Source organism: Centruroides sculpturatus, unplaced genomic scaffold (genome assembly GCF_000671375.1).
Source record: "Centruroides sculpturatus isolate CEXI.00-Female unplaced genomic scaffold, Cexi_2.0 scaffold458, whole genome shotgun sequence".
NCBI classification, from domain to species: Eukaryota; Metazoa; Arthropoda; class Arachnida; order Scorpiones; family Buthidae; genus Centruroides; species Centruroides sculpturatus.
In genome coordinates, this window is record NW_019384732.1 from 93533 (window position 1) to 113363 (window position 19831).

At 30.8% G+C, this 19831-nt stretch overlaps 1 protein-coding gene across 2 annotated transcripts in view; it reads left to right on the top strand.

The window, feature by feature from the left end:
• Positions 1 to 19831, top strand: part of LOC111628220 (colorectal mutant cancer protein-like) — an 87486-nt gene that overhangs the window by 8384 nt on the left and 59271 nt on the right. For both annotated transcript variants that reach the window (XM_023371960.1, XM_023371961.1), the window contains exons 2-3: positions 14767 to 15056; positions 18555 to 18703. In XM_023371960.1, the coding sequence (XP_023227728.1) occupies positions 14767 to 15056; positions 18555 to 18703 (439 nt within the window). The remainder of the gene's footprint in view (positions 1 to 14766; positions 15057 to 18554; positions 18704 to 19831) is intronic.

A 19831-nucleotide genomic window follows, 5' to 3' on the forward strand; every position in this document is an offset into this window, starting at 1 on the left:
CAAGCAAAAGGAGCCAAGGAAGAAGACTTTAAATTGGGCAGTGGGTGTAAAAAATGTCTTTGTTGGGACAAGTTTTCCACAAATTTTTCAAAAGTATTAACTATCTTTGGAATAGGGATGTAAATTACACAGAATAGAAGTAGGATTGTTTAACAGATGTGGTTTTCTTGGTCTGCCTGACTTATTTGTTGTTTCAGTTAAGTTTCTCCATGAAGTGATCGTAAAACTGAGAATAAGTTTAGACTGATCTTTAATGGAAAATATTTGCTAATTAAAGATTTTTCATCATATGTTTATTATGAAAAGACATTGAGAAAGTCATGAAACACTGTTTTTATCTTGTATAAGACCAAATGGTATTAAAGAATCTTTGTTTGGTCAAGATTTTGAAATAGATTACATTAAAAGTACAAATATATATCATCAGTATTAATATTTAAAATTTGGAAATTTTTTAAAATTATATGTAAAATAGATATAATTCCTATGAACCTTAATGTATTGTGTTAGTTATAAAGTGTTTTCTTAATTTGATGAATAATAATTGTGATTATTCTGAGTTTGTGAATTGAATCAACAATTGTATATTGGAAACTATAGCTATTGCTTTAATTATTGATTGATTTAATTATAAGACAAAGTTAAAGGTTAAAAATACATTTTAGATTTATTATGTAAGTGATTAAATATACACATCAATCAAAACCTGATATCTTAAGCAAATACACATACAAATGCCATAAATGATCGGGCTAAATTTTGGATATATGATTATATCCAAAATTTAGCCCGATCATTTACAGCAGTTGTAGGTGAATTTGCTTATGTAAGTGATTAATTGTACATTTTATTTGATTTAAGGAAGTAAACCTTAAGTCTCATGTTTATATGTTCATGTTTATGTCTTCCTTTGTAGAGAGTCTATGTGACTCATGTCAAAAAAGTTTTGTTTGATTGATATTACAAAAAGTTTTATTCAAATCAAGATCATCAGTTGTTATCTAAATACTGTATTGTATTAAAATGTTTAGACTGTAAAGAAAGTACTAAACTTAAATAATATTATAACAATATTTAATTCTGTATAATAAAATATCTGAACAAGCTTGCATGCTATGAGAAAATGTTTATTTATTTCTTTAAATATCACAAAATTATTATAACAATGACTTTGGCAGGTTAAAGATGCCCAAATCTATATATATAAAAATGAATGTATGTCTGTTTGTCCTTCATGCATTACCACACCGTTTATCAGATTGCCGTGAAACTTTGGGAAGTTGTTTAATATACTCCGGCGAAGGTTTGTGGCATAGTTCGATTGCCATGAAACTTTGGAAAGTTTTTTAATTTTTTAATACACTCCCGCGAAGTACATTTATCCTACGATAGATGGCGCGCGTTTACACGAGCATTCGCGCACAGTGTGCTCGATCGATTTCAAATTGTGAAGACCATTTCCCCCCTTCAAAAAATATCTCTATATATGCATTTGTGAACTGTTATTTACGATATTTATAATAATTTTTGTTTAATACTTTGGGACGTTTAGTAATATTACCCTTGGTCGTTTGCCTCCCGATGTTCTACATTTAATCTTGTCTTTTATTTCTTGAATCTTTCCTATTTCCTCTTTTAGTTTCTTCCCATCTTCTTCACTCCCGACCCTTATGCACACACCATTGTCTCTTATTAATTTAACTTCTTTGATTTTAACCCTTATTTTGTGTGGCTGAATTTTATCAAAAATCTGCTCTGTGATCTCTTTTATGTCTGTTCGCGCACCTTCTTCTTCATCACTTGGGTACACCAGTACAGCGCTATTGCCTCCTTGTTCACCATTGTTATTAATGGTTTTCGTCGTATTGCTTGGTTTCAAGTTGGATTTTGTTACTTCAGCGTAAGTAAGGTGCCCAGCAAATTGGTTGGGTTGAGAGTTCTTGATCTTTNTCGGAAAACCTTCTGATTTATTCGTGTACGCACCGGACGGAAAAACAAAAAATATCATGTATCCACAAGCATTCCAATAAATAAATAGAATTGAAACGACACTTTGAAATGTTTTCCCGATGAAAATGAATAATAATAATATAATAAGTTTCAATAAAAATGATAAAATGAAAATTTAATTTTATCATAACGAGTTTGCTTGAATTTCCTTTCTTCTGAGATCATAGCAATGAGTGACGGGTAAGCTAGTAGTTTATAGAAACAAGTCAATTCAGTTTGTGTTTTAATGTTTTGTTTAGGCTGTAAGCTACATCACAGAAAATTTCTTTTTATATAATGGTTTTTGTATATGCTGATTATTTTTTAAACTTAATAAATCAATTTCATGCTAAATCATTTGAGATTATTTTTCCTGTCATATTCAATGATATCAATATAAATGACTGATGATTGCTAATATGATTTAAATAATTTTGATTCAAAATTTTTTTAATTTATAAAATTTAAATTGACTTATCATAATGAAAACAAGTTAACCAACATATTTTTGTCCTAGTTTATTACTGTAATATTTATTGTATACATAATAAAATTACCAGTATAAATATATTATAATACTAAATGTTAAATAATGTTTTTGTTTATTAATATCTTGTATTTTATATATATATAAGTAAAGAAAGTGCATCTCATACCTTTCAAAAATGATCAGTTACTATTAATGCAAAACGATTTTTTTAAATTTGTAGCAATAATATTATACATAGTACGATCCAAAACTTCGGGGACTTGGCTTAAAATTCCTTACCTTAAAAAGTTTATAATGCCGATGCACAACCACCTTCAAAGTAATCACCTTGGGCAATGATTCATTTTTGCCAGCGCTCATATAACTTCTGGAAGCACTGCTGGAAGTCTTTTTTTTTTTTGAAGCCTCCCGTAAGGCCTCCTGCGATGCTGCTCTCACCTCATCTGATGACACAAAACGGCGTCCCTGCAAATGCTTTTTCATTGACGGAAACAAATAAAAATCACACGGGGCTAAGTCCGGTGAATAGGCGGGGTGTGGAAGCACATTAATTTGAGATTTCGCGAGAAACTGTGTGACCATTTGGGATTGATGTGCAGGTGGGTTGTCATGCAGAAGGTACCAGTCTCCACTTTGCCAGATCTGCGGCCGTTTATGACGAATGGATTCCCTCAAAGGATGTAAAATGTCTAGATAATTGAGAGACCAACTCAACATTTTCCTCGTTCCGTGAAGTCGAAGGTTGGCCAGAGCGTTCATCATCTGCGATGGATTCTCAGCCCTCTTTAAACCTTTGATTTCACCATGGTAGAATCACCGTACACCTTTCTTAGCAATTTTAAAATCTTCATAGATGTTTTACCTAAACGCTGACAAAATTTAATGTTGCAGCGCTGTTCTTGAAACTCCAAATTTTTATTACGTCGCAAAACAAAGGTAACTATCTCCGAAAAAAAAAACAGCAGCACTTGTGGTTTAATCATGTGACATGGGCAAAATCAACCTGAACACGTAGGGGTGGTTTGGTAGAATCTATTTCATACGCTGTAACTTTAAATACCTGTTTTTGTTGTCATACATTACTGCAGTCCCCGAACTTTTGGATCGTACCACGTATGATAATGATAATACATTGAAATAACAATTACAAAAATTATTTTGGAATACAGCTTTGACAAATTTTAAACTAATGTATCTTAGTAGTAAATAGCAATTTCAAATAAAATTTACATTGGTTCTATTAGTGTGGCAGTTGCAATTAGGCTATAATACCAATATAAATATTATAGATATGTTATAAATTATTAAATTTGATTTGAATTTGAAATAAAATTTTGACTCAAATTATCTTAAAAATTTTTATCTAAATTCAACTGAAAATTATGAAGTGATGAGATAGCCATTGTCTTTGTAAAATTATTATTGATGCTTTCCTGAATAAACATTATGATGATAGTTTTAATTGTATTTATATTTATGTACTGTACTTTCAAATCAAGTTATTTGAAACATGTAAGTAAGATATAAAAATATATTTTTTATAAATATATATTACATACATTAATTTTAAATAATGAATTAAGTTTTTAATTTTTTATATATATAATTGAGTTTCAATTCTATTTTTATTACATGTATACTTTATAAACAAAGATATGTTATGTTGCTATTACAAATAAAAATCAACTCTTCTTATTCTTATCAATTATTCTTATCTTATTCAACTCTTAATTTTAGATATGCGTGTTCTATATATAAGAAAGTGTTTGTATTGTATTTTTTGTTTTTATTTTGTAATCTAAAATTTTTAAATTGAAAACAAGGAATAGATCTGTTCAGAGATACTTTCTAAAAGAAAAGTGTTTGAATGAAATGTTTGGCATCCGGAAAGACAAGATCATAATAAACATTAAGTGTGGGTGTTAACAGTACAGCTCTTGTATTCTGATAACTTAAGAATAGAACTTATTTAAACACTGCTTAATAAATTGGAGAATAAATTTCATGATTTAAAATGATATGAATATTGAAAAATAATACATATTCATACAGAATAGCTTTAATTTTAAATGATTAGTTTGATTTAAAACTAAATTTAGAATCTAAGATGGTCATGTTTTATCTGTAACTATATAATGATAAGGTTTTGAATACATTTTTAAACAATTAATTATGGATATTGTAATTGGACTGCAATTTGAAAAAACTGTAGACCTATAAATTCCCACTATCATCAGTCTGTCCTTCCTTCGTCTCGAGAATGGAGTTAGATGAAAACTGAGACCAGATATGGAAACCTTAGGGGCAGGAGGCTCTGATTAGCTATATACAAACTTACAATGCAAATCAGAAGTTGTTATTTCAATTCAAAAATTTTCCCTTGTAAGGTGTTAGATAGATGACTAGCACAACCCTATTGTTAAACAAAAGGTAGTATGTACAGGGACAAGCCACAAGCCACCACTAATTTTAGGTGGAGAGCATATATTTTAAATAAAATAAATTAAAATGTGATTAAAAATTTCAGCTTGGCATTGTGACAATGTCAGAATAAATAATTGCTTGTGAATTTGTAAAATTAATTAATTATTATATTTATAGAATTATAATTTTGTAATAAAAATTACTGATTTCATTACCTGATTTTAAAAATAAACTTTATTTTAAGAAACTTATTTCATAAAAATAATTAAGTCATCTTTTAAAGCACATTTTGTATCAGTATTTTTATTCCTATTTTCAGATATATTTTATTTAGAATTTAACAAGTGCTTTATAATAAAATAACTGCATGTATTGACTTAAACTTAATAGAAATCATTTGTCTTTGCTTGTTTAATTGGTTAGATGAAACAACAGCAGAATAAATTAAGAATATAAAAATCATGTAATTTGAAGAACTATAAATACTGTATTGGTTTTTGTTACTTAGTAAATGTAACCTGTTATAACATTTTTAATATTTAAGTCCAAGGTCAAATCCATGAAATTAAAGCATTCATCCTTATTAGTTGTCAAAATGATCAAGATAAATTGCATGCAAATATTAATAAGACTATCATCTGGAATTAGGTATTATTTTTGATGGATTTTACATTGACAGGACTCAACTATCAATTCTGGTTATCAAAATTGAATCAAGTTGAACAGCTGAAAGTCTATTGGTATTAGATGGGTTTCTTTGTTAGAGGTTGTTTTCATATTGAAAAAATCATTTGGTTTCTCATTATTTGTACAGTACATTTATATATACTTCTGTATACTTTATACAAAATACTTTAATAATCTTTTCATTTCTTAAACTAAAAAAATTGCAAATGTTAGTGCAGATTGTACAAGTGATTGTGCATGTAATTCTAGCAGCAATATCAGATCCAGACTTTCATTACAGAGGCACTGATCTTATCTACTGATACAATACATGCTTCAATATGGTGATTTTGTGAAAAAAACAGAATATGCCTAACCCCTTATAAACAAGTTTCTATCAGATTAAAAAGTGTAAGAATTACAATAAAAAATAGATTCATATATTCATTAATAATCTGAATAAGTTTCTATTAGAGGTAAAAATATAATTTCCCAACAGTGGATAGTTAACTTGATTTTATCAATTTATAAATTTTATAATAATGTTCAAAATTATTTGAATCTACAAATCCTTCTATAACATGTGAAAGCATTAAAAGTTAAATTATAAGTATATAGTTACATGATCACTTTAGTTAAACAGATTATTTTTTCTGTGCATTTTTTAAAAGGCCAAGCATAATATTTCTAATTTGTTATCATGCTGTTTTTATGTTAATTATAAAAATTAATGATGAAATAAATATGTCAGTAAAAACAGATATCATTTTGTAGTAAATCTGAATAATTAGTTTAAAAATTATCAAATTTTTAAATTTAGTGGGAAATTTATTTTATCATTGATTTCTGTAATTATTTTAAAAAATAGCATATTAAAAATTACTGTTTTAATTTCCTGTTTTGCTAAAAGCTTAACTGCATTAACTTAATGACATGCTGAAAACTTTGTAATAGTTAAATTAACTTTGAATTCAAGTTTGGTGGATATAAGTTGTCGGGTTATTTTAATTGTTTATTATCTAAACATATTGAGATTTGATGAACTAGATAATTAACCAATTTTTGTGTGTTGGATAATGTAATTTTAGTGGGTTATACAAATGCTAGAATTGTTTCTGAAATGAACACATTATGTTTTGGATTAAGTAAAAAAAAAATCTTTCACNTAAAAGTTAACACCAGAATTGACATAACTCGTTGAAAATTAACTTCAAAAATCAAAATTTAAAAAAAAAAGTAAATCACATCACTTCATTATAATTATTTTTCATAATTTTTACACTATATTTTCCTTCTTAAATTAATTCATTATTATCTGAGTATAGATGTGATGAACATTTAAAATAGTATGGAAAAAAGAATTAATGAAGATTATTTTTTTAGGAAATATAATTTTTTTTTCCTATTTATTTATTATTCCTATTTTTTCCTATTATAATTTATTATTTCCTATTTTTAGGAAATTTAATTTTATAAGTTTGCTATTATTTAAACTCAAATTTGTAATGTAATGTTAAGAGTAATATTGATTTTAAATATACATTCATTTATAAGAGTGCATTTCAGGATCATTTGTTACCTAATTCCATTATTTATTCATATAAATATTGTAAATTCTAAAATAATTATAACATACATTTTGAATTTACTTTGTTAAATTACATCTAATTGTGAACAAATCAGGCATATAGTTTCAGAAGTCATTGAATACTGCTTTTTATTTAGTGCTTTTAAATTATGTAAACAAATCATAATTAAATTTTTAAAATCAAAAAGATTTTTAAAAGTTTAAGTATGGTTTGTTTACATAATTTAGTTTAAAAGGAATTGTTTGTATAATTAATTATCAAATTTATGTTATGTTTAACTGATTTTAAACCCTATCTATCTTCAAAACAGTGAATTTTAATCAATCAACACAGATGTAAAAGTAAATATCATTAAAGCTATTAAGAATTTGATACAGCAAAAAGTTAATATACAGTGTACTTAGGATTTACCTCATCTCATTTTACAGTTTTAAAATAACATGATCTTATAGTACAAATAGTCACAAGAAATAAATCTTCCTATATCTGAAAAATTAAAATTAATGCATTATGTATTTTCATTTAGGGTAAAATATTCTGTGTGAATTGGAGTATAATTTTACACAAATTGACTACTAAAAAATCAAAAGGTTGTAATGAATGATATAATGTTTGTTTACTTTATTTATTGATATCACTATTTATAGATTACTTATATATATTTTTTTCTATTGTATCACACAATTTTAATAAAAATTCGAGAAAATTTTTTCTCAGTTTACTTAAATTTTTGTTGTAAGTCATTTAATTTGTTTAATATAATTATTTCATTCAATTTTACTTAATTTTTACTTTCCTAGCTGTTATATATAACATTGGTCAAAAAATGACCCACCAAGATTTTTACATTTTTGGACTTAGGACAACCTTGAAATGTCAAGAAATGCAAAAAATTTGGGATAATTTCTATGTGTATGGGGGGCACAGTTTTGTTCATCCTGTTTGAAACTTAATAATTCCTGTGCTTTTTGTCAAAAATTTCTGAAATTTTGATTGGAGATTTGACCACCAAGTAGCTAATCTCTTCATTGCACTTCAACCCATTTATAAGGGTATAAGCAATTATCCTGCGGGAATATTCTTCCCATCCATGTAGAAGGTGAAGTTTATAATCTTAGCAGGATGATATGTGTTTCAGTTGTATATTAGACCTGAGAGCATGAGCCACTTTGATGGCTTTCTCATATACAAAGTTGATGGGTCCAGGTGTGCCTCTCATTTAGTATGATGCTGAGGAAATGTATTGCACTTTTTCATTCTCAATCATAATTTTGGACCTCTTAGAAAGAGGTCTGCTTATGGGGAATACAATGCACTGGCACTTCTTGGGGTTTATTAACTTATTCCCATTACTCCAGTGGACCAGGATCCCGAGAAGATTATTCATCTTTTCCTGGAGGACTGACTGGTTCCTGTGCACCATGAGGACAACAGTGTCATTAGCATAATGTTGTATTAAAGTGTGTACTTCTCTGGGACATAACCACTAACCTTGAAGATAGAATTGTATAGCATATTCCAGAGAAATGACCTGGGTGGGCAGCCCTCGCAATGTCCATGCTTTAAAGTTGGAGACCCTTGTGTTCCACCACTGCCATTATATACAATAGGTAGCTAGAGAGAAGCGTGGAAATGTTCCTGGGACAGTTATCCTCCAGTAGTTTATATTTTGTGGCTAACCACCCAAGCATGATCAAATGCACCCTAGTAATCTATTGTCACCGTTAAGACATGCTTATTGTTTGACTTTGCCTGCTGGATGTACTGTACTTAACAATGTTAGTTAGGGCCTCAGTTGTACTCCTTCCTTTACTGAACCAAAATTGTTGGTCATTGATCCTCTGAGAGGCCTCTGTAAAGAAGATTAGTCATCAATGCATCCAGAACCTTGCCAAGAATTGGCAGGAGGAAGATAAGTCTGAAGTCATTGGGAAAAGTGGTTGACTTCTTGGTGGTTTTCTCAATCAGCTTGATGGAGGCCCTCTTCCAAGACTTTGGGAAATAGCTCATTATAAGACGCTTATTATAAATTCCTGAGAAAGAAACTGGAATGGCATTAAAAGCATGAATGTCTATTAAACTAGAAACCTTGTCTGGGCCAGGAGCCTTTTTTTTCTGTTTATTTTACTGAACTCCTTTTGAATTCAGTCAGTGAAAGGTTTATCATCTTCACTTGTGGTTCTTAGTTCGCCTGCCTCTTAATTTCTTGATGATATTCTGTATCCATATTATCAGGAGGGAATAACTGCTTAAGAATGTACATGTCTGTGATGGAGTTCCCATTCTCGAAGTTGTTCATGGTCATTGCGAGGGAGATGCCTGGAGATTTCATCTTGATAGTAATGTAGTAGGGGGTGACTGCAGTTTAGCTCTGCAAGTGGAAGTGCAGAATTTCTTCCAAGAAGCAGAACAGGCTCTATTGATTGCAGTTTTGTACTTGGACAACCTTGAAATGTCAAGAAATGGAAAAAATTTGGGGGTAATTTCTATATGTATGGATGTTAGTGTGTATGGGGGGCACAGTTTTGTTCATCCTGTTTGTTCATCCTCTATTGATTGCAGTTTTGTACTTCCTAGTTTTCAAGATGAGATATCTGAGTGATTGTTGAATATCAGGGTTCCTATTGCTTTTCAGACTGTGCTTCATGCACCATGTCAGCTTACTTGGTCTGTCCACCAAGGGGCCAAGATCCTCTTTGTTTTTATTTCTGTGGATAGGAAATACGATTTATGTAGTGTCCTGTGGAGATATTCAATCAGATTCTCCAACTCCATGGGAGGAGACCAAATTATCATTATATTTTCCTTATAATTTGTCCAAATTGTCTTGATGGATATTGTCATAGGCCTGTTATGTATGATGTTGGGGAGATGATTGTCCTGATGTATCTGTGATAGCTTGGGGAGAACTGCTCCAACATAGTACATTCTGGGAATTTTCTCATTAATTGTGTTATTTCCTAACCGAGAACATAGGGAGGGGGCTAATATTGATTGAAAGCAGGTCCATATCAGAGATGAGCTTATTGAGCCAGTGATCCCTGAGATTTTCCATTGGGTTGAACCAGATTGGAGACTTCAATTCAAAGTCTTCAATCTGGTTCAACCCAATGGAAAATATGAAAAGCAATAGGAACCCTGATATTCAACAATGTCAGGATTGGAGCAGGAAACAGATTGGAAATCATCTTTCTAAGATAATGTAAGGGATGTTGGAGATCCTCTGCTGGAGAGAAGTAGAATGAGATAAGATATATACTGCTAATTTGGATCTTGAGTAGTATCATGCAGTAATAGTTGTCACTCTGTTCTGGGTGCCCACCAGTGGCCAAGCGGTCTTCGTACCCTGAACACTGGGAGTTCAATTGTAGGTTTGCGCCTCGCTTGGACAGGCTGGCCACGTGGAGTTTTCCGGGTTTTCTTCATGCCTAAATAGGGGCCAGTTTCCCTTAAAAAGACCTCCTGGAAGGCATCCCCCTAGGCAGATAGCCCAAGTGTTGCATTGCCATAACTTAACAAACAAACGATACTCTGTTCTGTGGTGAGCTAAGTAAATGGAGTTGTTGACAACTATGAAACTACAGTGGATGAGTTTATTGGAGATATGCAATAGGACTTTATGAATACTGAACATAGCAATCTTACCCTGTACTAAGTACAGTTTTTGAATTGCCAGGTTGTCTACATTTTCTTGCAACATCATGCTATAGGCATCTGTGGTGCCAGCCTTACTCTTCTGTAGGTTTGCTTGGAAGATCCTAAGAATCTTATTGTGATTATGATTGTGATTTTGTGGATGAACCTGTTTATACATAGATATTGGTGTGATTTTCCATGATTGGTTTGGCCTTGTATTAGTTGAAGAATCAACTAAACTTACTGATAGTTCATTAGGTTGATCTCGAATGCCTTGTATCTTCTTAGACTGGGACAGCCTGGAGAGGAGTTATGATCTGAGTTTACTCTTTTTCACTGAGGGCCAACTTGTATTTAGTGCAGTTTGCATACTTTGGATCTCTATCCAGGTTTTCATATTCTTTATACAGGTAACCCCCATATAACACGGGAGTTACATTCCAGAAAATTGCCATGTTATGCGAATCTGTGTTATACGAAAGAAAGAACTAGTGCGAAAAGGGGGTTAGGTTCCAAAAATTAAGAAATATGTTGTTAAATTCTTATTTAAATCTGATTTAGTATTCATTTTTTCCATAGGTAAAATACTTATTTATTATTTAAGTAAATATTTTACCAGAGGATTATTCATTTTATATGATGACCTCAGCATGAGCATCATCATCAACTGGTAACAGTTTGTGGGTGCGTTCATTAATAGTGGTCATTCTGCAACAGGAGTGTGCTGCTGTTTGTAGGCATTTAGGAACAATGGTGAAAGAAAGATGGTGGCGCCTGCACTGTCAATAGTATTGTGTGGAGGAATCTATAATTACAAAAAATCGACACACCTGAACCAATTACGGTGTGATCATGCAAAAGATCGGAAAACAAACGTTTTCGAACCCCTTCTGGGTTCTGCTTCAGGTTCTAATCAGCTTCTAAAGACGTTCGATGTCCGTTATAAGTAGAAATTCGATCGTTCATGTCGTTTAAAGCTTGAAATTTAAGTTGTAGGTTCGAATGGATTCACGTAATCCAAGTCGCGCATGCGCGATTGGTTACCCGTCATAGTTTGATGGGCGAATTAGAGCGTGTTGTGAATTAACTCCTGCCAGGCCATGTTTGTTTTCCGATCTTTTGCATGATCACACCGTAATTGGTTCAGGTGTGTCGATTTTTTGTAGTAGTTCCGGTGTGATAGATAGTGAATTTATTTGAATCTATAATTCTAAAATGAGCTTTTAGAGGCAAAAGAAGGGTCCCAATTGTAAAATTTAACTATTAAATGGATTATTTGTTGAAAGAGCATTCAAAGTAGCCACGAAAACAATTAGAATGCTCGCGCAGAGTTTCACCAAGGTATAAAATAACACACCGTTTATTACATTTTACATTATATGAGGGTTTTACCCAATTCCCGAACTGTGTTAGAGTGAGTCTGTGCTATAAAAGCACCGTGTTATACGGGGGATGTTCCCTATTCTCGAACCGTGTTAGAGTGAATCCGTGCTATAGAAGTGCCATGTTATACGGGGGTTACCTGTATCTGTTTTTTGGAGCAGTTGTTGCATTCATCCTCTTCAGACAATCCCTTGCAAAATGACAATATTCTGTGAAGTTATAGCAGCTGAATAGAGTCATCCACCACCACAGAAGACCAGTCAATGGAGACTCTTTTCATTTTTATAAGGATGTTTCTCAGTTGTGGAGAGACAGTCAGGACTGTGTGTCTGTATTACTTTCCTCTTACAGAGTTTAATATTCTTACTATTTTTGTCAAATTACTGAACTTATGCATAGCTCTCTCTCTTATCATATTTTGGTGGTAGATAGCTTCCAGAGCCTCTGATTCCTCAATACTCTTTGGTACATTAATGAGTATTACTGTTGATTTTTTATGGGTAGGGTCAGAGATTTTTAGTTTATCTGATAGTATTGGGTCCTCAGTAAAAAAACACAAAATTTTTATGTGTATTGACCTGTATTTTTTTTACTTTAGAACCCATGGATCAAAATTTTGAAATTTGGTAGGAATACTTCTATTTAAACACTTTTAAAAGCTTGAACCATTGATTAAAAACACTGTACACCAATCATACTTACTTCAGCATATTATAATTTAATAGAAGCACAAATGTTTTCAGGCACTTTAAGGGCCTTCATCAGCAAGAGAACTGTTTTTCTATATCAAACAAGTTGCAATCTCCATTTTAAATATTTTTTTGTAAGTTAAGAAAGGAGATAGAGGTAATTTCAGATCAGACTTAATGAAAATTTTATATGTTGTTGGCATTTATAATTTTTTTGAAACTTACTTCTATCCCAAAAGTAAGGGTTTTGTCTTTTATAATAATTAATATAAAAAAAACAACAAATGTACCGGGGTGCCTGTTACCGGTGTGCTTCTCGAAAAAAACAGTGTTACAAACGTTTTCGAACTTGGAAGTTTTTCTTCAGGTAACTAATGACTGTTAAAAAAATGTGATTCAAATGAAAGTTAAATTGGAACACTATTCAGAATTCTATTCCATGGATATCAATAATGTCATTCAGGCATGCGTTATTTTAACAGCTGTAGATTATCATAAGTTCTTGTCTACAAGCGCCTGCCATGCTGTTGACAGGGTGATTTCATTTTTATGGTTAATGCAATTATCATCTTTGAGTGTAGTCATACAGATGTAAAGAGCCTCTAGACATTTAAGATGGTGTACATACTGTGTAGTGTGGATCACTTTGGCTTGATTGAACAATGGTTCTACTTCTGTATCTGAGGCATAGATGGCTAGAGCAGTGGTGGGCCTCGCATGTAGAATATCTGCTGCATGTTCTTTCAATCTCACTTCCAGGGAGCGCTTGGTGGATCCTACGTAGACCATCTTCTGTCCCATCTATGGTCCATAATTGGGATGGTGTACACCCCTGGGAGTTGTTCTTTGTTGGGAGTGTCTTTTCCATTCCGTAAAATATCAAAAATTGTAGCGCACCTTCTATAGGCGATACAAATATTCTTTTTCTTAGCTATCACATTATATAGTGATTCTTCTTTCTTCGGTTTTTATGGAGATGCTAGCCATGTAGGCTCTTTCTCTGAATAGACTGCATTCATTGGTCAATGGAAGCGATTGGAGCTAGTGACGTAAGTTTCAAGCCCTTCTCGTGTGTTGGCAGGGAGTATTGGTGGCCAAAGGCTCATAAATGGGAAGCAAAGTGCGGACTTGTGGCATGTTTATGTTCAGTATTGTGTTCAGTTTGTGGTGGGCTCTTGCATGATGAGGGCATTGCAGCCAGAAATGAAGAGTCGTCTCCTGAGCCTCGCAGTAGGGGCAAGTCGGTGAATTCCTTAGTCTGTGAGAATATAAGAAAGCATTTAGTGGGGCTGTCTCCGTGTGACTTTAACAGTTATTTGTTACCTGGAGATGAACTTCCAAGTTCGAAAACATTTGTAACACTTTTTTTTAGAGAAGCACACCTGTAACAGGCTCCCCGGTACATTTGTTGTTTACTTTACCCTGGTATAGTATCACTCTTGTTTAATATAAAAAAATTATTTTTTAATAAAATTTCATAACAGATGGTAGATACTACATATAATTTTAACTTTTAAACAAATATTGTTTTGTGAAAAATAGAGGAATTTCTCATAATTTAACAAAATTTAAGCTTATTATTATTATTATTATTTGAAATTTGTATTTTAATAAAATTGAAAATTTTTAGACTTTCTTCTTCATTCCCTTATGTATTCAATTAAATCTATATTATAGTTTATGAATCAGATATATTTTCACATTTCTTTCACAAAATTTCTTTTTAAAAAAATTGAAAGAGAAATTGGTTTTAATAATTAACAATATTTGTTAATGTGTATGTATGTATATAAATGTGGATTTGTAATTAATATTAAAAATTGTTATTTATTATGAGATTATATAAATATTAAAGAATATATCATCTTTTAAAATATATTTTATCTTTCATTATTTGTAGCCAAGATTTGTTAGCAGTTTGTCGTCAGTTAAATTTGGAACATTGTGTTGAAGAAATTATGGAACAACTTGGAGCTGATGAGCAGGGTCGTATATCATACAGTGAATTTTTAAGAAGACGAATGCAATTAATGAATGAGATTAATGCACTTACAATGCAAGACCAACTTCAAGATCCAGAGCATAGAACTAATACTACAGATATTCATGTAGCACCACCACAACAAACATCACCTGCTCCAGGAAGTGGGAGCACTGGTCATTGGCCAACTGGCAGTGATACTAGTCAAGGTTAGATATTATATAATATGGTTTAGTAATAAAAATAATTAAAAATAATATTGTAATATTTTTGGATTGTGTAACAATTTTGAATATTTCTAACTCACATATAATGTTAGGAAATATAAAATGGTATAATAATGATTTATACAAATTCAAAAATGTTAAAAATGTTTTAGAAAGCAATCCAAAATTATTACTTACAAGTTATTAATCTTCAAAATAGTGAAAGAACAAATTAAAAACTCATTACTGTTAATGTATTTTTGTACTATTTACAAATATGAATTAGAATATGGATGTTAATAAAATATTTTTTTGAAAAAATGTATATTATATCAAATGTAAACAAAATTACCACTTAGTAAGTGGTATGACAATTTCATAAGTAATAGATATAATGTAAATAATGAAAAAATAACTAAAATGTATGTCCTCTTTTTTTATATAAATAGTTTTTATGAAAAATATAAAAGTAAATTTAAATTAATGATCTTTCTACACTTATCACACCATCTCAAAAAATAGGTTATCAAATTCATTTTAATTTTATTTTTAACAAAGAAAAAAACAGCAACTGGACATAGCAGTAATAGTACATAAACTCTCATGTATGTGTTCTCAACCAAAATGCTACATAGGCAAAACAAAATGGAAGCTGGAAAAAAGACTAAAAGAACATGAAGCAGCAATATGATTAAGGAATAAAGAATCTTCTTAGTTCTAACATTGTAACAAATATGATTGTAAAATTAATAAAAATAATATAAAAATATTGTATAAAGAAATTAATATAATTAAATATGAGTTAAAGAACACTTTAATATACTATAATATGAAAGTAATATAAATTTAAACAAGTAAAACGGCAAACCGTATTTGGGACAAGACTGTGTCTCAGAGACTTGCTACTAAGTGGAATCACTTTGACGCTCAAGGTGGGTCTTGTTCTCTTTCTCCAACCTTCTTAGGTATTGTTGCTTTTGGGTGCGGTCATTCAAACTTTGCTGGTTGTCCACAATGCATTTTCGATGAAATTAACCTATCCAATTTTGAAATTTCTCTCCGTTGCGTGTTGGCCTGGATTGAATTTTTGTCAGTGTGTAACGAAAATTTCCTGTTTTTGAAAAAAATAATCGTGGTTATTGTATCATCCAAAATTATTTTTTTATTTTGCATGAAACAATGTACAGTTTAACCTGATAACGTCATCGGATGTAACAACAACCCTAATATAATGTCAAATTTTTATCGGTTCCACAATTTTACTATACTAGATAATGTTAAAAAGCCTACTTGTAACGACATAAAACTCTGTTTTAATTTCATATTTGAAGCACTCCCAAATTTACAAACTTATATTACAAATTTTATTTAACAAAAAAAAATACTACGTGTTCAGTCCTAGGGTCAGAGTTCACTTTTTAGAACAACTGTGGGTAGCACTCTCCCCTACCTGACTTCAGTTTGCCTGTTTGTAGAGAGAATTGCCTTTTGTATTTCATTTTGACTCTGTTCTCGGTCCCCTGAGTACCTACAAGTCTGGTTTTTTTTTTATGCGTGCATCATTTGGGCACCTAATATTCTGTGCCAAATTGCAACTCCTCACATGCACTCCTTCATACCTCTTAGTTGGTAACACAACAGGCAATGCGATTTTATAAACAAGACATAGTCTTGTCAATAATGGAATGTCATTAGATGGATGCTGGGTTAGGTTTATATGGTATAAGAGCACCAATGTAAAATGAGTATTGTTATCCACTGATGAGGCCAAAGAAAGAAGGTGAAATGCATATGGATAAGAAAATGGAAAAAAGCAATCAGAGTAAAATAAACATCTTTGTGGTGTTAACTGTTTATTGTTGTAATTTGTTACCTTGAAATTGGTGCCAGTTGAGTATTTTAGCTCAGACTTTTTTTATATTTCATCTTTTTAAAATTTTTAGAAATACAGTTATTTTTATTGATTTAATGTTTTCTTTTCTATATGTAAAAAAATTACTTCTTTCACCCAGAACTTAAGCTTAGAAGGACAGTTTGGTTCCTGAACTGAAGTTGAACCATCTTATCTGTATAAGCATATAAGCAAATAAATCCATGTCCCACATTTAATGTATTCTTGAAAATGATTTAAATATTAGGAATCAGATACTGGGAAATTTTTTCTATTATTTCGTATAGAAAATATTCTAACTTATTTAAGATCCATTTGAATAACCTCATCCAATTTCTTCAAATGAACACTAAAACACTGTAAAAAACCAGTTGACATAAAATTTTACAATTTCAGTATGATATTAAACATTACAGCATTAAATTGCCTTACTAATAAACACTTTGGAGTAACTAAATGATACATTTGTAAACAGTAATGCAATGAATAAGTTTGTATAGTATCCCCTATTATGAATTATATATGAACTGTGATTTCTTTAATATGAAGCAGACAACAATAGAAATATTGTAATCATATTGTACATTTTATATCAAAATATTACTGTATAAAAACAGAATAACAATGAAAATACCATATTTACTCATGTATAAGATGACCTCGCATATAGGATGAGGTATGACTTTAAAGATCAAAGTAAAGAAAATTAGATTTATTAATACAATTCTAATTTTAACTAGTTTAATCACAAATAAAATATTATCAAATGCAGGTAAATGCACACATTGTCCCACAAAAATTACTGGCATTTTAAACTTTAAAGAAAAATCATGTAAAATCAACAACATAATTTGTTCATGTAAAGCTGGACAATCGGAAACCTTTTTTGCCAATTTTTAACAGTCGAATCCACTCTCCGTCAATTATACTTATGAGTTTCTCTGATTTTTATTTCCAAATAATCATCTGTTTTCACATGGGAATGAATTAAAACTTATATCGGGCTCCCATGAAATTTTGGAATTCAATTCAAAAGCTTTGTTTTTCCTGATGCTATTCATTTTTACTCCTGACAATACACAAGAATGATTCAAATGACCCAGATAAAATACTTTTGTTTTTAAACACCAGAGGGTGATCATTTGCTAAAAAATGCAAATAACATGGTTCATTTTACATGGTTCACAAAAATTATTGCAAAAATGCAAAATCCTCCACTCACATGTATAGGATGACCTAGGTTTTTGAAGCAGTGAAAAATTAATAAAAATCTCATATGCAAGTAAATACAGTAAACAAACAAAATAGTAAGCCTACTTAAATGAACTGTTGTGAATAAGCTAATAAGAATATACTGAACCGCAATAGAACACAGACAGAATGCCATTAAAATAAACCAAAATATACATTAGGAACAGAATCACTTTCTATTCCTTACTTTTACTAGTGTAATTTTCAAATTTTTACAGTTGACTTTTTAATTTTTCAGTTCAAATTTTTACAGTATATTATTAAGATTATTCAATTCAGATACATGAGTTTGGATACCAGAGTAAGGCTGTACTTATATTTAAGTTTTTTTAATAAAAGTAAATTTTTTTTCTTATTAGGTGCTGCATCTGGAAAGCATGAAAGTTGGGAATTTGACTCTGGTGCACGTGATCTCAGTCCAGAACCTAATACATTACAGAAATTAATTGAAGCAGCAGGAGGTTCTATTAGTGGTAACAGCAGTGACTTATTGGATTTGGCTAACAAGGTAAAATGTTTATAAAAATATTTGTGTATTATTTAATATTAAATAATCAACTAGATGAATAATGCATATTAAATATAAAATTAATAAATGAGCTACATAACTTCAAAAATGAACACAGTTTAATATTTAGTGAGCTTCTAACAAGCAATATATTTGATAAATCATAAAAATAATTATTTAATATCATGTTTTCACGGAATGGTTGGCATGCAGATCTATCCAGGAAGACCATGAAATCAGATATTTCCGTATGGTAAAAACAAGCATGCTGGTTTAAGTGAGGTTATACATCCCTCTCTACAGGGCACATTAAAAAAACAAACAAGTTTTTACTCTAAAACTGTGAAACTGTCAGCTTCAAAAAGTATGATTATATGTTTAGTTTCTTCATTTTGTCTTCTCTCTAACCATGTAAAATACTGTTGGAATTCTGAAGATGACTTTTTATGTGTATTATTATTTGATTCATAAATGCAAAAATAAACATATTAAATTTAAGAAACTTGCTGTAAATTATCTGAGCTTGCACCAATTAACATCAGCTTTGTGTGAAATTTGAGAGGAAGATGTTATTTTTAAGATCAGGGTAGATGGTCAGTGTAGCCCACACTAACTACTACTACTACTACTACTACTACTACAGTAGAGCGTCGTTTATTCGAATCAATTGGGGACTGGGGTTGTTTGGATAACCGATTATATATGAAAAAATATATTAACCTATCCCGTGTTGAAATTTTTCTCCGTTGCGTGTCGCTTCACGTTGAATTTTCGTCGATGTTAAGCCTAATGTAAACTTTTTAAAATAATAATCGTGGCTATTGTATCATTAAAAATTATTTCTTTATTTTTTACAAACGAAATAAATATATTGAAAAATATAAAAACAAAAAAAAATGATACTTTAGAAGTTTATCTAGTATCAAAAACGTTCGATTCAACATGACACAGTCCTCAGAAAAACACCACACAAAAGTGCCAGTGCTGCCAGCTAAAACATACACATCAACAAAAAAATATTGGAGTAACCCAAGATATAGCCACAGATTGCAGCGCCACAGCACTAGCGAAAATTTAAATTTGCCGACTGGAATTCTTTTGGATAACGGACTTTCAGATAAACAACGC